Genomic DNA, 16,282 nt, shown 5'->3' with positions numbered 1-16,282 from the left:
TTGATTGCTGAAATATATTTGAAAATATACTATGAACCCTAGAAAAAGTCCTGACAGACAATTATATTCAAATAATCTACAATACTAAATATCTTATAACCCTATATTTACTAAAAATTTACATTATACATTCTATTATATTTGAAAAACATTTAAAAAACCTAAAATCTACAAGAACAGAGGGAGGAGTGACGTAGGAGGGAGGAGGGAGGGAGGAGAGAGAGAGGAGGAGGAGGGAGGATGGTGCTCAGAGGAGGAGGGAGGGAGGGAGGAAGGAGAGAGAGAAGCAGGGCGGCCGACCGAGGAGGGAGAGATCAGGAGGAGGGCGGTCGGCCGAGGAGGAGGGTGGCTGGCCAGCCGAGGAGGAGAAAGGAGAGAGTAGGAGGGGAGGAGAGGAGGAGAAAGGAGAGAGCAGGAGGAGGGAAGGAGGGGAGGAGAAAGGAGAGAGCGGGAGGAGGAAAGGAGGGGAGGAGGGAGGTGGCTTGCTGACGAGGAAGGAGGCGGCGATGGCGGCAGTGGGCGACGGGGGCGGCGCGACGACGGCAGCGGGCAGTGGCAGTGGTGGTTGGACGATGAGAGTGTGAGAGGGAGAGTGATCGAGCCAACGGGGAAGAGGATAAGGTAGCATTAGCAGTAGCGCTGGTTCGTCGACAAGCTCTACTGCTAAGTTGAGCCCACCGTGCAGACTTAGCGGTAGCGGATGGCTGGTGGCCCAGCGCTACTGATAGGTCTCTAGTAGTAGTGATGGTTCCGGCTGACCGCTACTACTACATGTAGCCCTTACCGGTGGCCATGGGACTACTTAGCAGTAGCACTGCAATAGGTCCCAGCGCTACTGCTACTTTTGTACCAGTAGCGCTTGTTGCCAAACAGCGCTACTACTAAGTGTCAGTAGCGTTGTACCCATAACTAGTGCCACTACTAGTGCCCTACCTATAAGCATTTCCCAAGTAATGTAGAGCTATGAGTGTATGAAAGCTCAAAAATAAAACTAAGTGGGTGTGCATCCAACTTGCTTGCTCACGAAGACCTAGGGCATTTGAGGAAGCCCATCATTGGAATATACAAGCCAAGTCCTATAATGAAAAATTCCCAGTAGTAATATATGAAAGTGACAAAATAGGAGACTCTCTATCATAAAGAAGATGGTGCTAATTTGAAGCACAAGTGTGGAAAAGGATAGTAACATTGTCCCTTCTCTCTTTTTCTCTCATTTTTTCTTTTCTCCTTTTGGGCTCGTTGGCCTCTTTTTTATTTTGGGTTCTTTGGCCTCTTTTTATTTATTTAAGTCCGGAGTTTCATCCTGACTTGTGGAGGGATCATAATCTCCATCGTCCTTTCCTCACATGGGACAATGCTCTAATAATGATGATCATCACACTTTTATTTACTTACAACTCAAGAATTACAACTCGATACTAGAACAAAGATATGACTCTATTTGAATGCCTCCGGCGATGTACCGGGATGTGCAATGATCTAGCGTGACATGTATAAAAAAATATGAACGGTGGCCAAGCCACAAATACTATGCCAACTATATGATCATGCAAAGCAATATGACAATGATGTTATGTGTCATAATAACGGAATGGTGGAAGTTGCATGGCAATATATCTCGGAATGGCTATGGAAATGCCCTAATAGGTAGGTATGGTGGTTGTTTTGAGGAAGATATAAGGTGGCTTATGTGTGAAAGAGCGTATCATATCACGGGATTTGGATGCGCCAGTGGAGTTTGCACAAACTCTCAAGGTGAGAAAGGGCAATGCACGGTACCGAAGAGTCTAGCAATGGTGGAAGGGTGAGAGTCTGTATAATCCATGGACTCAACATTACTCATAAAGAACACACATACTTATTGCAAAAGTTTATTAGCCCCCGAAGCAAAGTACTACTATGCATGCTCCTAGGGGGATAGATTGGTAGGAAAAGACCATCGCTCGTCCCCGACCACCACTCATAAGGAAGACAATCAAAAATAGATCATGCTCCAACTTCACCACATAACGAGAGACCATATGTGCATGCTCCGACAATCACAAACCTTAACATAGATATTCTTACTAAACCACAATTACTCGCTAGCATGACTCTAATATCACCATCTTTATATCTCAAAACAAATGCAAGGAATCAAACTTCTCATATATTCAATGATCTTCATGAAGTTTTTATTATATCCCTCTTGAATACCTTATCATATTAGGACTAAATTCATAACCCAAGCAAATTGCCACACTATTTGTAAAACTTATCAAAATAATATAAGTGAAGCATGAGAGTTCATTAATTTCTTCAAAATAAAACCACCGCTATGCTCTAAAAGGATATAAGTGAAGCACTAGAGCAACTACCTAGCTCAAAAGATATAAGTGAAGCACATAGAGTATTCTAATAAATTCACGATTAATGTGTGTCCCTCTCAAAAGGTGTGCACAACAAGGATGATTGTAGCAAACTATAAATAAAAGACTTGTATAATACAAGACGCTCCAAGGAAAACACATATCATGCGGTGAATAAAAATATAGCCTTTACCAATGGATCATAGACAAAAGAGGGGATGTCAGTCGGGGCATCCCCAAGATTAGATGCTTGGTTGTCCTTGAATATTACCTTGGGGTGCCTTGGGCATCCCCAAGCTTAGTCTCTTTCCACTCCTTATTCCATAGTCCATCGAAACTTCACCCAAAACTTGAAAACCTCACAACACAAAACTCAATAAAAAACTCATGAGATCCGTTGGTGAAACAAAGCAAATAACCACTTTTAGGTACTATTGTAAACTCATTCTAATTGTATATTTGTATTTATGTCTACTGTATTCTAACTTCTCCATGGCTCATACCCCCCGATACTGCCCATAGATTCATCAAAATAAGCAGACAACACAATAAAATAGAATCTGTCAAAAGCAAAACAGTTTGTAGTAATCTGGACTTTAGCCAACCAAAAATTCTGAAAATTTAGGACAACATGGGCAATTCATATATTTGCGAAGGGCCTATCTATTTACTTTATTCATTTTTTTATTTTTATTTGAGTCTCCTTCCTCTCTTATAAAGCACCAACTAGGGAGCACTATGATCATACTTGTGCATTGGATGTAGCTAATATTCAAGTGTGTTTCATGAATGGATCAATGATTGAGCATGATAGGCTAAGTATAACTTTCTTTAGTGTTGATATTTTGAAAGACATGGTTGCTTGTTGATATGCTTGAGTATTGAAGTCTTCATGTCAATTATAGACTATTGATTTGAACCATCTAAAAGTCCAAATGTCCATGCTAAAAAAGAATATGTGACGAACATGTTAGGAAGCATTCCACATCAAAAATTCTATTTTTATCATTTACCTACTCGGGGACGAGCAAGAATTAGGCTTGGGGATGCTGATACGTCTCAGAGGACTTGCTTGAGACGTCATGTTATTTCCTAAAGTGGCGCCATAAATCCACTCACCCCTCTCTCACCACTCATTCTCCCTCTCTCTCTCTCTCTCCATTGCCACTCTCTATCACCGCCAACCCGACAAGCATCGGCGGTTGGAACATCTGGACGGCAAGCACCAGCGGTGGGAATATAGACAACGACCATCGGCTTCATCACCCCTTAGTCAAAGGCAATAAGCTCTTTCTCTGACTGATTTAGGGATTGTTGTAGGGGTAAATTTAGACTTCGAGCTTTGATTTATGGTTTGATAGGGCTTGATATGGTTGTCCATTTGGGCACGCATTTAGGCTTCTGTGTAGGCTTTGATTTAGGGATAGATTTAGGGAAGATCAGATCGATTTGGTGGTACGTCAGTTCAATTTCGTTGTAAATCACTTATATTTCATTGTAAATTAGTTAGATTTCGTGGTAGAGCAGTTCGATTTGATGGTACATTAGTTCAGTTTCGTTGTAGACCAGTGCCATCTTCATTGTTGTGCAGTCTGTCTATTAGGGTGATGGTTGGTACAAGGGTTGGTTCTACACATTATAGTGGACACCGATCAAGTTTCGCTCGGGCTGCAAATCAGATGAGTGTCTTCTGGGATGTGCTATTAGTGTGTAAACTCGGTGACTTAGTCTTCTCTAGTTTTCCTTACACATACAATAATGTCCCATGCCACACTTTTAACATGTTTGTATGCCTATATCAGTCCTATGTTGAAGAAGCCTGGTGCTCGTGATTTCCATCATCATGTGTCATGTATCTTGTGACCTCTCGGTCGGATCACTGCCCACTCATATTGCATTGCGGCCGAGGCTATGGATGTCTGTTGTCGACCGGTAGCACAGTGTGAAATCACCTAAGAACATGACCTGACACTCACCGAGAATGTTGCCAATACATGGGACATGAGGTTACCAGCAAATGGCCTAGGTTTGGTTGCTACCTCACTCAAAGAAGTCATGAAAGGGTTGAAACGGTGGAGTAACTTGAAGTATGACAATGTTCTAAAGCACATTGAAGGGATACATAAAGATCTCGAGGAACTTCAATGGAATGATGCTATGACGCAAGACAAAATGTTTAACCTTGATGAATTACTTTACGGGGAGGATATGTTTTAGCTCCAAAGGTCTCGAATCACATGATTTAGCAATTTTCCATATCCTATTTGCAGATGATTCCATTTTATTCTTCGCGTTAGTGAGGTGCAAAGTGAGCATTGTCAAGGATGTTTTGAACACTTGTGCTGCTACGATGGAACAGCTCATTAATCCATCCAAGCGCTCAACCTATTTTTTGACAATTGTTAGTTGAATGTCTCACAAGAGGTGAAGAATATTTGGCAGTGAGAAAAGAGATTTTTGAACCATGGTATTTTGGCCTACCAGTTCGCGAGGGTAGAATGCATAAGGGGAAGTCCAACTTCGCAATCCAGTCTTAGTAGAGTGAATCCCTTTGTAAAGAAATAGAAGATCATTTAGATCACTAAACGATCTTCTATTTCTTCACAGAGGGAGTACATGTCATCGTCAAGTAAAATGTCCTCATAGAAGTTGTGGCCCAGGTGATTCCTAGCTATGTCATGAGCATGTCTAAACTTCCTTATTTAGTTTGTGATGACCTAACACGCGTGGTTCAGCAGTATTTGTGGGGGTGTGAAGAAGGGCCTCACATTTTCATTTAGAATACCAGACATACAAGATATAAGAGCATCATGATGCAAATTTGGAGATGTAAAACTGGGTGTTGTATAATTAACATCACCACAAAGTGCTTGCTACATCTCTGAAAAGTCCTAATTCCAACAGATGATGTATATTTGGTGAAGTAAAAGTCCTACTCCAACAGATGATGTATTTGAAGATGTAAAACTATTTCAACTACTACATCACTTCGAACATAATTCAAACATAGCAAGTTCAACTACTACATCATTTCAAACATAATTAACCATAGTTCTAATTAAAACATAACTAAGCATACTTCTAACTAAAACATAAATTAAACATAGTTCAAACTAGTACATTAATCAAACTACTACTACTCCAACGACTACTACTAGTTCAAACAACAACTTGAACTACATCAAAGATGAAACTACTCCTCATCAGAGCTCTTGAACTGCTCCTAGAACTCCTCCTTGCTCGGGTCATCGCAACCCTCGTCGTCCTCCTCAAGTCACCCCACTCCTCCGAGTCAGACTCGACGGGGATCATCGTCGAGGGTCGGCCTCGCCCTCCATCTTCACCCTCTTCTTTTGCTCATCCTCGTGCTTCCAGTAGAACTCGCGCTCGGCCTAGAGACACTCAGAATGCTCCCACGCAAGCCTCGCCATCGTCCCGTCGCCGTTATCGCCGGGAGCAACTCGAATGGTCGGCTTCTTCTTCTTCTTCTTTATCAACATCTCCTCCATCCAGAAATTCTCCAATGCGAGGAACTCCGCATTAGTCTGGGTCTCAATCTCTGGGAACTCGAGCTCTGTCCTCGGCCTCCTGCCATGACATGCTACCACATTGTACGCACGCGCGGGCTCGTCGATGGTGGGGTACGTCCCGAGCCAGAAGCAGGGGTTGTCATAGGAGAACTCGACGCCAAAGTTGTTGAACAGCTTCGCCCGCACTCCGAAGAACCATGTCTTGCTCTTCGAGAGCTTCTTCAGCGACATGGCAGCGGTGGGGTGACGGTGGCTGCGCGGCGCTCAAATCGGCCGGCGACAGTCGTAAGACGTGTGGCTGGTTGTGGCTGGGCATCGGGCTGGTTGTTGTCGTAGTGGCGGGCGGGGCGGGTGACGAATGGGCGGTGGGGGGGCTCGAATCGGACGGACGGCACGGCAGCGGGGGCGAGAAGAAAAACCGACTGATTTGGAAGCGGGCGATGGAGGAGAGACGGCGGAACCGGCGGTGGGGCGGCCGGATCCAACAGTGGGATAGTGCGGCATGGTGCGGTGGGTGGGCGATGCGGCGGCGGTTGCACGGCTGAAGGAGGGGTCCCTATCACGCGGTGGGTTGGGATGAAATGAAGCGGCAGTTGGCCGTTCGTGCACGACTACACTTTTACATCACTTGGGAGGTGAAGATGCAAATTTGCATCTCCAAATATTATATTTTACATCATTTGGAGGAAATTGTGTTGTTATTTTTTTTTGCATCTACATCATCTGTTGAAGCTGCCCTTTTATGCTTTCGTGATGTAATTCTTGGTCCTCAACGTTCGCTTTTTTCAAAGGAGATATATTTGACCGCACAGTGGCGGAGGCCCCCGGTGGGCAAGGTATGGCGTCTGCCATACCTTAACTGGGTGCAAAACTTCTTTTATATGTATGCATCTCGTCTCGCTGGACGCTGGCTAAGCTAATTCGCTGGCTACGTTAATTATAGTCGCTAGGAAGGTCGCTAAAGATGCTGAGAAAAGGCCCGTTCGGGACTGGTTAATGGGCCATTGAGGCAGTTGGGCCACAAGCGGTTGAGCCAGCGCCCAACAGCACAATGAACGACGCATCGCACCTTGCATGCACAGGTACCTCGAAAAAAACTCGATGCACAGGATGCACACGCCCCACTCGGCCACTCCCAAACCTAGCGTGGCAGCGGCGGCTGGCCAGGAGAATGCGGACCGACAAATGATGCGACGGTCCACGAAGGCTGGGGCGTCGAGCAAGCAGGCGGACGGGCGCTGCCGCGCAGGGCGCATTGCCCAGCGAGCGACGGCTGAGGGTGGGGGCTAGCGGGTGACAGCAGCGAGCGATGGCGCAGGGGCAGCCGGGCAGCGAGCTTCGTATCCTTCATGGCCAGTGCAGCGTCGTGTTCGTCAACAGACTCATGAGGCAGATTGGCAGAAGATGGAGAGGAAAGGGAAGGGGCTTGCCCACCGGAGGGCTTAATGACTTATGGTGTTTACATTGAGCGAGGGATCTTCAAAAGTATTGATCTTGATAAAATTAAGAAAGATTATCAGACGAAGGGTAGAGCACTGCCATTGCCTGGGTCTTCTAGAGGCCATCGGAAGCTTCATTATCGGTATGTTTTAGGTTGGTTTCTATTGAAACAAGTCTACATTTTCATTGTATTTAGTTATTGGTTTGTAGTGTGCATTGTTAGTGTGTATCAAATCTTTTGGTTTGCATCAAACAAAATCTTTGTTTAAGACTTCGCCATACCTTAAATTTTTTTCGTCCTCCGCCTCTGACCGCACATATTGCATACTGTAAACAACTCTGTACAGCAAATTGATTGACATGAACCATAATCCGAAGTTGTTCTTTAAAAAACTGACAAAAGAAATAGCATCTGCTTGCGATATGTAGGTTGATATCAACGACTGAAGATTAACTAGAGCACAAAAGGCAACAACAATAATGTCAACAAACAGAGACAAATCTAACTTTCTCCTCTAGAGCACAGCCTAAATCAATGTTGCAAATAGAGCAATGGAAGATCTCCTTATTGAGGAATTCCTCGGATATGCACTTTCAGAAAACTGATAAAGGTATAAAATCAATGTTTGAAGCACAAAAATGGAAGAACCAATTGAGATTTGCTAACCACTTAAAAGGCTGAACCACGCAGAAATGCAAGAAGATAAATAAAAAATGCTTGCTCTTTTCCGAAGATAGATGACAATATTGGCTTTGCAGTCTCCAATATCCTTAACCATTTTTTAGGAAAATAAAGTACTATGTTACAAAAAGGATTATATTGTAAAACAATTTTTCATGACAAATCCTATGGTGAAATCTTCCACTAGCCAGCCTAAATAATTTTGGAACGGAGGTACTAATTATTTATGAATCTAGTGAAGGTAAGTTGGTCATATAATATGGGGAATTGTCTCTGCACACCATCAGAAGAAAAGGGTCGCGCTATTCGTCACCCTGGGTGAGGAATAGTTATTCTGCACCCCATCTCTATTTTGACATTAATGCATCGTATTTTTACGTTTCATAAATTTTATCTTATTTCATACATAAAAAGAGAACGTAAGTAAATATGTACTCGCCGTAAAAAATATTTTATGTTACGTAAAATTATGAATGTAAAAACATAATGTAAAACATACATAAAATGTGATTTTGCTGGTCTTATAACCTATATTTTTGTTTTTCATATCAAATTTTACATATTGAATCAGTATGCATGTAACCATTTATATTCTAAACGTAATTTATTTAGGAAGCGATCGTAAGATTACCTCGGGTGAAGAATAATGTATTTTGCACCCTGGATGATGAATAGTAATACTATATAATAGTTACATGCATATTGATTCAATATGAAAAATTTGATATGAAAAAACCAAAATATAGGTCACAAGACCAGAAAAAACACATTTTATGTATGTTTTACACTAAGTTTTTACATTCGTAATTTTACGTAACATAAAATATATTTTACGACGAGTACATATTTTCTTACATTCTCTTTTTATGTTTAAAATAAGACAAAATTTACGAAACGTAAAAATACGATGCATTAATGTCAAAATAGAGAGGGGTGAAGAATAACTATTCCTCAACCAGAATAACGAATAGCGCGACCCTATATATATATATTATGGTTTGGTTGATTTAAAATAGTTATCCTAATTAAAACACAGCCCTAGCGAATAATCTTTGAGTACAGTCAGGTGGGCACCTTATCGTCTCCTGTTTTTTATCACTAGTAATACTAATACGAACAATGTCCGGAGTATTTCAACAATTTCAGTAGTACACATAAATTTAAATATTTTTCAAAAAATGCAAGTAGTTAACTAATTTCAAGTGAACATTTTGTCCTTTTGGCCGAAACGCAAACCGGAATCATTGAAATTCAACTAGAAAACATAAATAATACTTCTAGAAAACATACAATGAAGGAATTTTCAAGTTGGGGCGAGAATACAATTGACATCCCAGGACGATATTAAAACGACAAAGATTCGGTAAACACATCACAACGAACATCTATGTACAGGGTATGGAGAGATTACCTTAAGGGTTTCCATACCTCTGTACTAACACTCAATCTGACAATAAAAGAGCTATCACGATACAATCATAGAGGTAGGCACAGATAAACGCGGCTCGGGAGATGACGAGTCTCAAAGCTAGCGGCGGTGATGACTAACAGGCATCAATCGCAGTTCCCTTGAGCAGGGGTACGAAATAGGGCGGCCGGGGCGAAGCTAGAGATGCCGGCCGTGGCGGGTGCTGCAGCAGCCGCCGGCTGGTCCGCCTGGGTCTCCTCCTCCTGTGCTGAGCCCCGAGAAACGTTGCCCGCCGGTATCGGCTCCGGAACTGGTGGCGGTGCCCCGCCGTGAAGGCGCTCCTCCAACTCCACAATGCGCCGTTGCGCGTCCTCAAGGCGGTGGTAGACGTCAGTGAGCTCCTCTGCGACAGACTCGGCCACACGGCACTGGGCTCGAGCAAGTCTCCCGAGAGCGCGCATGGCGCCTCCTTCTGCCTCACCCATCTCCTGGTGATGCGGCGCAGTGTCGGGGACGGGGACGGGGATGCAGGCGTCGACCAAGTAGCGGTACTCCGTCCCGCGGAGCAAGTCCAAGTGGGTGGCAGAGAGGCGGAGCAGGGCACGGCGTGCCAGGTCTTGGACACCCATCTCAAAAGAGCAGCGACGAACCGTCAGGTTTATGTTGTCCCGGCGGGGGTGGTGCTGCTGCACGGAGCGGAGTCGCAGTTGGGTGACGACTCCCACTTGGATCCCATCGGTCTCCTGGCGCCGGGAACGGTACCTCGGCTGCTCGTAGCCTCCGAGGGTCTGGAGAAGCCTCTCCAACTCCTCCGCGTAGCCTCCAAAACGCTGGCCAATTGTCTGAGCCATCTGGTGACGAGAAGAGACGGGGTAAGCAGCCAAGATTTTATAAATGTGCCAAACGTGAATAACAGTGCAGCATGGAACAAAGATGCACACATGAGAATAAACTAGTTTGACACAAGAGAATTGATAAATTTTATCAAAATTACACACACGCGATTCCTGCCGGGTCGGCCGGCGATCATCCGCACAAACGCTACAGCGCCCAGCAGAGATCCCGGACAAAAGCATAGTGCACACAGGCGCGTAAGCGAGGTAGGGGGCCACATGGAAAACCGGTGGCCGGAACCGCCGCAGGGCGCGGTGGATGATCTTCCGAGCGACCAGCCCATGGTCCTCTACCAAAACACTCCATAGAATCGGGGCAAGTCGCGTGGCATCAAAGGAGTGCACGCCGGCGCGACCAGCAAAGCGACCAAGAACCAGAAACCAGATCCTCTGCGAAGCGACCAATCCACCTACACCGACCATGGCCCTCCACCAAAACAAGGGCATGGCGTGCAAGGAGTACACGCCGCCGCGACCAGCAAAGCGACCAGAAACGAAGTGCTCACCAGAACGAGAATGTCCAAACCCCTACCCCGAAAAACACACACGGCCAAGCAACCAAACCGAGATTAGAGACGGCCAGCGAGCACGCGATTATACTACTCTACGTCTTACCGCGGCAGGCAGGTGACGAGGAGGCGGCCGGCTACTCCCTCCGGCGACGAGAGAATGGAGAAGATGGAGGCGGTTCGGAAGGAATCGACGAGAGGAGACGAGTGTGGGGGAGAGGAATGGAAGCGGGGCGGGGTATAAATTGAGCGAAAATCCTAGACTTACGAGAGGCGTCCGTCCATAGGCGAAGGGGCGCGTCCGTTTCTTTCCGTTTCAGACGCTCCCTCGCTCTCACACGTGCCAGCCCATCGCTCCAAGGCAAAGAAATGTGCCAGTGCTACACATTTATTAGGAGATAAACATACGACACCAATAACTGCTACACGTGTGGGCTGTAAGGTTTAGTGCCGCACGATTCGTTCGGCAACAACATTTGCCAGTCCGCACACCCCTGTGCGGGCGCAGCTACCAGCGCCCGAACGATCGGGCAGCGACATATGTGGCCCGTACACCACCGTGCGGCAGCAATTGCCAACGCCCGCACGTTGTCAACTGCCCCAAAAACGCCTGCCCGCAAAATTCCCCTAACCCCTCCTCCAACTCCTTCGTCTACCTCTGCCCCTGCTCGTCTCATTCACCTTCGCCGATCTGCACCCAAATCGCCATGGCAACAAGGTCGGCTACGTCAAAATCATAGACCAAGAACACGTCAACGAACCCGTTTTTTGTATGTACGTCCCGCAGTCGCCGCCCTCACTCTGTCGTCCCTACACTCTCATCTTCGAAAATTTGGGATCTGGCGAATTGCCATGCCTAACGCACGAATTGAGATCGAAGGGGTGACTACTGTCTCTCAAAGCCAGAATTGCCACCCGGATTCATCCAGAATTCTCCTAGATCTGCTGGGATGTATGGCAGTTGTGTGTATTGGTAGATATGGGGGAGAGAGGAAAATTAGTTGCCGTTTTGCATCACCTAATCTTCCATGTGGTTCCAACTCAGTAGTTGCCAACTAGTGAAATTCAAGTGGATTGCTCTTGGAGAAACACTGGGCATGTATCCGAATGGAAAAAGAATAGTTGCCGCCTTGGACCAGAAGATTTGCCATGTGGTTCCAACAGTATTTGCCTCATTAGTCTGGATGAATTTGCCATCAGGCAGCCAATTGCCACCCAAAATCAGTTTGATATGTGAAAATCAGATGCTACATTTTTTGCGATGCTCATTGAAGATAGGATATGCAAGGTAGAATGCAAACTAACACAACAGGTGTCTGTTCGTTATGCATCTAGGTTTTGGGGACTAACAAAAAGGAAGGATGGAACTAGGCAAAGGTTCAAATCCTTGGTTTTTCAGACAGCCACAATCGACGCCATGGGATGCGTACAACAACCTCATTTTATCGGGGCCATTGCTACCTCTACTGTAAGAATACAGAGACATGCGGGCTTTCCGTATCGAGCAAAAAGGATAGTTTGCTATGTTTGAAGGCAAAATAATGGCAAACATATGATGTTCGTTCTACACATTTGCATGGAATTATAGTTTGCCATTAGAGGTCCCATGGCAAAACTGCGCCGGGAGTAAATGCGAGTGCCTCACAATCAGGACAACGGCATGGGGACGAAAGAGAATGCAAATTAAGGTAAATTATGAAGAAAAAACATATTATGAAACAGGGAAACTTACAAAAAAATGACATTTGCAGCAACTGCGTGTAACGCATGGCAACAGCTAACAATGGGATACCTGCCATCAACGTATTATGCAGGTGAGAACAAAAATGGAGAAAGTAAATGGTTAAATGAATGCATTTGCCATCCCAAGGCAACAACAGCTGCCATGAATGGTCAAGGGACAAAAATAACTTGTGTATTCAGAATGAACTGCCATGTGGTGATGGTCTAGTAGTTGCCAAGCTATGGCAAATTCAATTGCCATGATGTGGTACCTACATTTGCCATGCTGTGGTACCTACATTTGCCATCATGTTTCACTGCTCTTGCCATCATGTGGCAACTGCAGTTCCATCATTGATCATGTTTCAGTTGCCATCACTAGTTATAAGAACTTGCCATGTTATGATAACTGCAGTTGCCATCATATTTGCAGGGATACTGCCATTATGTGGCAACTACAATCTCCATTACTGATGAAATGTGTAGTTTCCATAACTGCTTACTTGCAGTTCCCATGCAAGCATAACTACATTTGTCATGATGAAAATAATAGCTACAATTGCCATGCAGGAGGTTCAACTTTAGACACAAACAACGAAAAATGTTTAAGCTGCGTACACCTCAGATCACCCAGGAGGGTCGCTACAATATCTGGTCAACCACCCTATGTGGGTTGGAGATGCAATTGGCAAAGCAAAGAAAAACCAACCTCCTTCGCAGGTTTATTGGCACCAGCCACAACGTTCCGTGGGGGTGGGTCCACAAAGTCATCGTCATCGCCGTCCTGACGGATGCGAACCATTATGCTGTAACAGACGGCAAATGCACATTAGTGGGTACTCATAAAACAGGGTACATTTCCCGTGAGCACTAGCAAAAAGTCTGGCAAATTGATAATTTTCATCATTGCAGTGAAAATTGCCATGGTTCAAAAGATGAGAAACAAGGCTTAAGTATGAACATTTGCAAAAATGAACTGCATAAATGTCATATGTTACAAAAACGGAATGGCAACCACAAAGGTGGGGATATGTTATTATTTGCCGACAAACCCCATGGCAACTAATGTACTGTAATCAGATATTGAGTTACCATCTGTTAGGGAACCAGAATGGCAACAAATTAAACAGACACACTCAAATATCATGTTGTCGTATGATGACAAACACCATGGCAACTAATTTAACTTGGGACAAAGATTGACTTGCCACCAGTACACACACAGACAAACATGCAGTTGCCATTCTGGTAGGTAAACAGAACTACAAAAATATAGTGATGGCAATGTTCAGATACCAGTTGCCATGTGTCGACGAACACCACATGAACTAGATTAAAATGAAAATGAACTACATAGTTTCCATATGCTACAAAAAACAGAATGGCAACCACAAAAGGTGGGTATCTTTTATTGTTTGCTATGTCCTGACAAACGCCATGGCAGCTAATGTACTAAAATCACCTATTGAGTTGCCATCTGTTAGGAAAACAGAATGGCAGCAAAGTAAACAGACACGCTCGAATATCAAGTTGACGTATGCCGACAGACACCATGGCAACTAAGTTAACTTGGAACAAGATTGACTTGCCACCAGTACACACAGAGACAGGGCAACTAGTGTTTATGGGGAACATTAGAGTTGCCATCTAAATGTGTGAAGGGTACAGCAACTTCAAGCACAATCAACATATGTAGTTGCCATGTTTGGGTATACGGCATAGGCAACTAATTATGATTAGCACACACAAACACTGTAATCAAAACCTAGTTCAAAATCAAAAGAAACTAGAATCTACATAAAATGGATCTAGGGTTCACGCTGTGTTCTAGACCTTCACTGCATCAAAATACGACGACCAAAGGACGGGAACACACTGATTCACTGCATCACTGCTCTGGTTTCACAAAACGAGGGGTAGTGCCAACCATTGCTTGGCAACCATAGAAATGGATGAAATCCAGAAGGGGAATGAACTCTGCGATTCAAAGCAGAGCGTGCATCCGCAGGGCGACTAAATGAACCAACCAAATGGTCCAGTGCGGTGACCAACGAGCCGCCCCTACGTCCCACCGGCGACTCCTACAGAATCCCCACCAAATAGAAACGAAGATCGCCATGGAATCGCCTTCGATTTGAGATGCAAAAACAGATATTGAGGGGGAGTGGAGACGATTTCGAGCACATTACCTCCTCTCCTGTGGTCTCCGGCGACTCTTCAATGCCTACTCGAGCGCAGCCGCCTGTACGACGACTCCGCGAGCGCCGCCGCCGTCTCGCTGTTGAATCGCCGCGAAATCGCCTCTGCGCCGCCGCCGAAGCACAATGAGAGAGAGAGAGGAGGAAGACAGAGGGGGGGGCGCAGTGAACTGCCGCGATGTGGAGAAAAGAGGGTGCGGGCGTGGCGTTCGTGGGCGTTCGGGCGATGTGGCAACCGCCCGCACAGCAAGGGTGACAACCGTCGCCCAATCCGCCGCGGGTCCACCGTTCGGGCGAGTCGAGAAACTGCCGCACAACGACCACACATGACGTGGCACGCGACCTCCCTCCTCCTTGCTCCAAGATTCAAGCAAATACATCTGACGGCTCCAGACCCATTCGGCCCAAGTTGCAAATGCCCACACGTGTGGGCGTTAACATTTCCGTAAACATAATCCTCAATATAAAGAAATAAATATATGGTATACATGGAAAATGATTGTTTTCTGTGCGCGCGCTGCCGTGTGAACATATGAACCCTTTCTTTTTTTGAGAGAGAGTGAGAGAAAAATGAACCCTTTCTTCTTCCTTGCATGGGCTGCCTCTTGCTTGAATATGGTCCATCGACATTTTTGAATCGAGGCACACCCTGCGACCCAATAGGGCATCATATCATCTCTTACGCCAAACCTTTTTTAAGGCGTAATGCATTTTATTCAATTGAAGAAACTTAAACAAAGTCTAGGACCTCGTCTGCAACAACCTGCAGAATACAATATGGTGGCACATCAAGCCCGTCTTTATTCATCTTAATGCTAACCCCCTCCTTAGCTAGTCTATGCGCAGCACCATTTGTTGTTCTTCTTGCCCGACACACCTAGGCTTCATGTTGAGTCCGTAGTAACGCTTTGACTTCCTCTACCAGTGGGCCTATAGCCGAGAGGTTCTTGTTGTCGTTCATCGTCGCCACCATCCCTTTGCTATCGAGCTCGAGGTGGACCTTCTGGATGTTTAGTTCTACTGCCAGTTGCACCGCCCACCGACATGCCAGGACTTCCAGTAGCTCAGGATCGAAACTGGTTGGAAGGAACATACACGCCCCTCCCCTATATGCACCAGCATGGTCCCGTGGAACCACTCCTCCTTCTCCTTTAACTTGCGGTGTTGAACTAGCTCCATCGGTGTTTACTTTGATCTAGCCTAGCTCGGGTGGTTGCCATCCCTCTAGCTGCTTCTGCTGTGAAGTCTTGATGTGTTGCTCGTGCACCTCCCGCCACTCCCGCATATGATCATCTACCCTCTAGGCCACTGCCTTTGCATCCAAAATTCTCTTGCCTTTGTGTGCCTAATTTCTTGCAAGCCAAAGGCCATATAGGCCCTAAATCATCGTCTCTCTTTCAGCATCGCTTGCACCAGCGGGCCATTCTTGCAACCAAGTGGAAATGGCACTTTGGGACCCATTCACCTCCGGTGGAATGACTACAGGAACTTCTCCGACCGGGGCACCTTCTAGAATTGTTTGGAATGCGGGCAACCCCAAAACCGGGGTAGA

The 16,282-nt window shown here is 45.5% G+C and overlaps 2 protein-coding genes across 2 annotated transcripts; both read right to left on the bottom strand.

The window, feature by feature from the left end:
- Positions 1-5,740: 5,740 nt before the first annotated feature.
- LOC147973250 (uncharacterized) lies at positions 5,741-6,109 on the bottom strand. Its single transcript, XM_087524616.1, has one exon. The coding sequence runs from the start codon at positions 6,107-6,109 to the stop codon at positions 5,741-5,743; it is 369 nt and encodes a 122-aa protein (XP_087380742.1).
- Positions 6,110-9,221: 3,112 nt separating this feature from the next.
- LOC147973249 (uncharacterized) lies at positions 9,222-11,036 on the bottom strand. Its single transcript, XM_087524829.1, has 2 exons — positions 10,917-11,036; positions 9,222-10,259 (listed from the first exon to the last, which is right to left on the bottom strand). The coding sequence occupies exon 2, from the start codon at positions 10,257-10,259 to the stop codon at positions 9,555-9,557; it is 705 nt and encodes a 234-aa protein (XP_087380955.1). The 5' UTR covers positions 10,917-11,036; the 3' UTR covers positions 9,222-9,554.
- Positions 11,037-16,282: the final 5,246 nt, after the last annotated feature.

The sequence above is a fragment of the Triticum urartu genome, chromosome 5A (assembly GCF_056163025.1).
Source record: "Triticum urartu cultivar PI428250 chromosome 5A, HENAU_Tu73, whole genome shotgun sequence".
Taxonomy (NCBI): Eukaryota; Viridiplantae; Streptophyta; class Magnoliopsida; order Poales; family Poaceae; genus Triticum; species Triticum urartu.
This window is presented reverse-complemented; position numbering and strand designations above follow the sequence as displayed.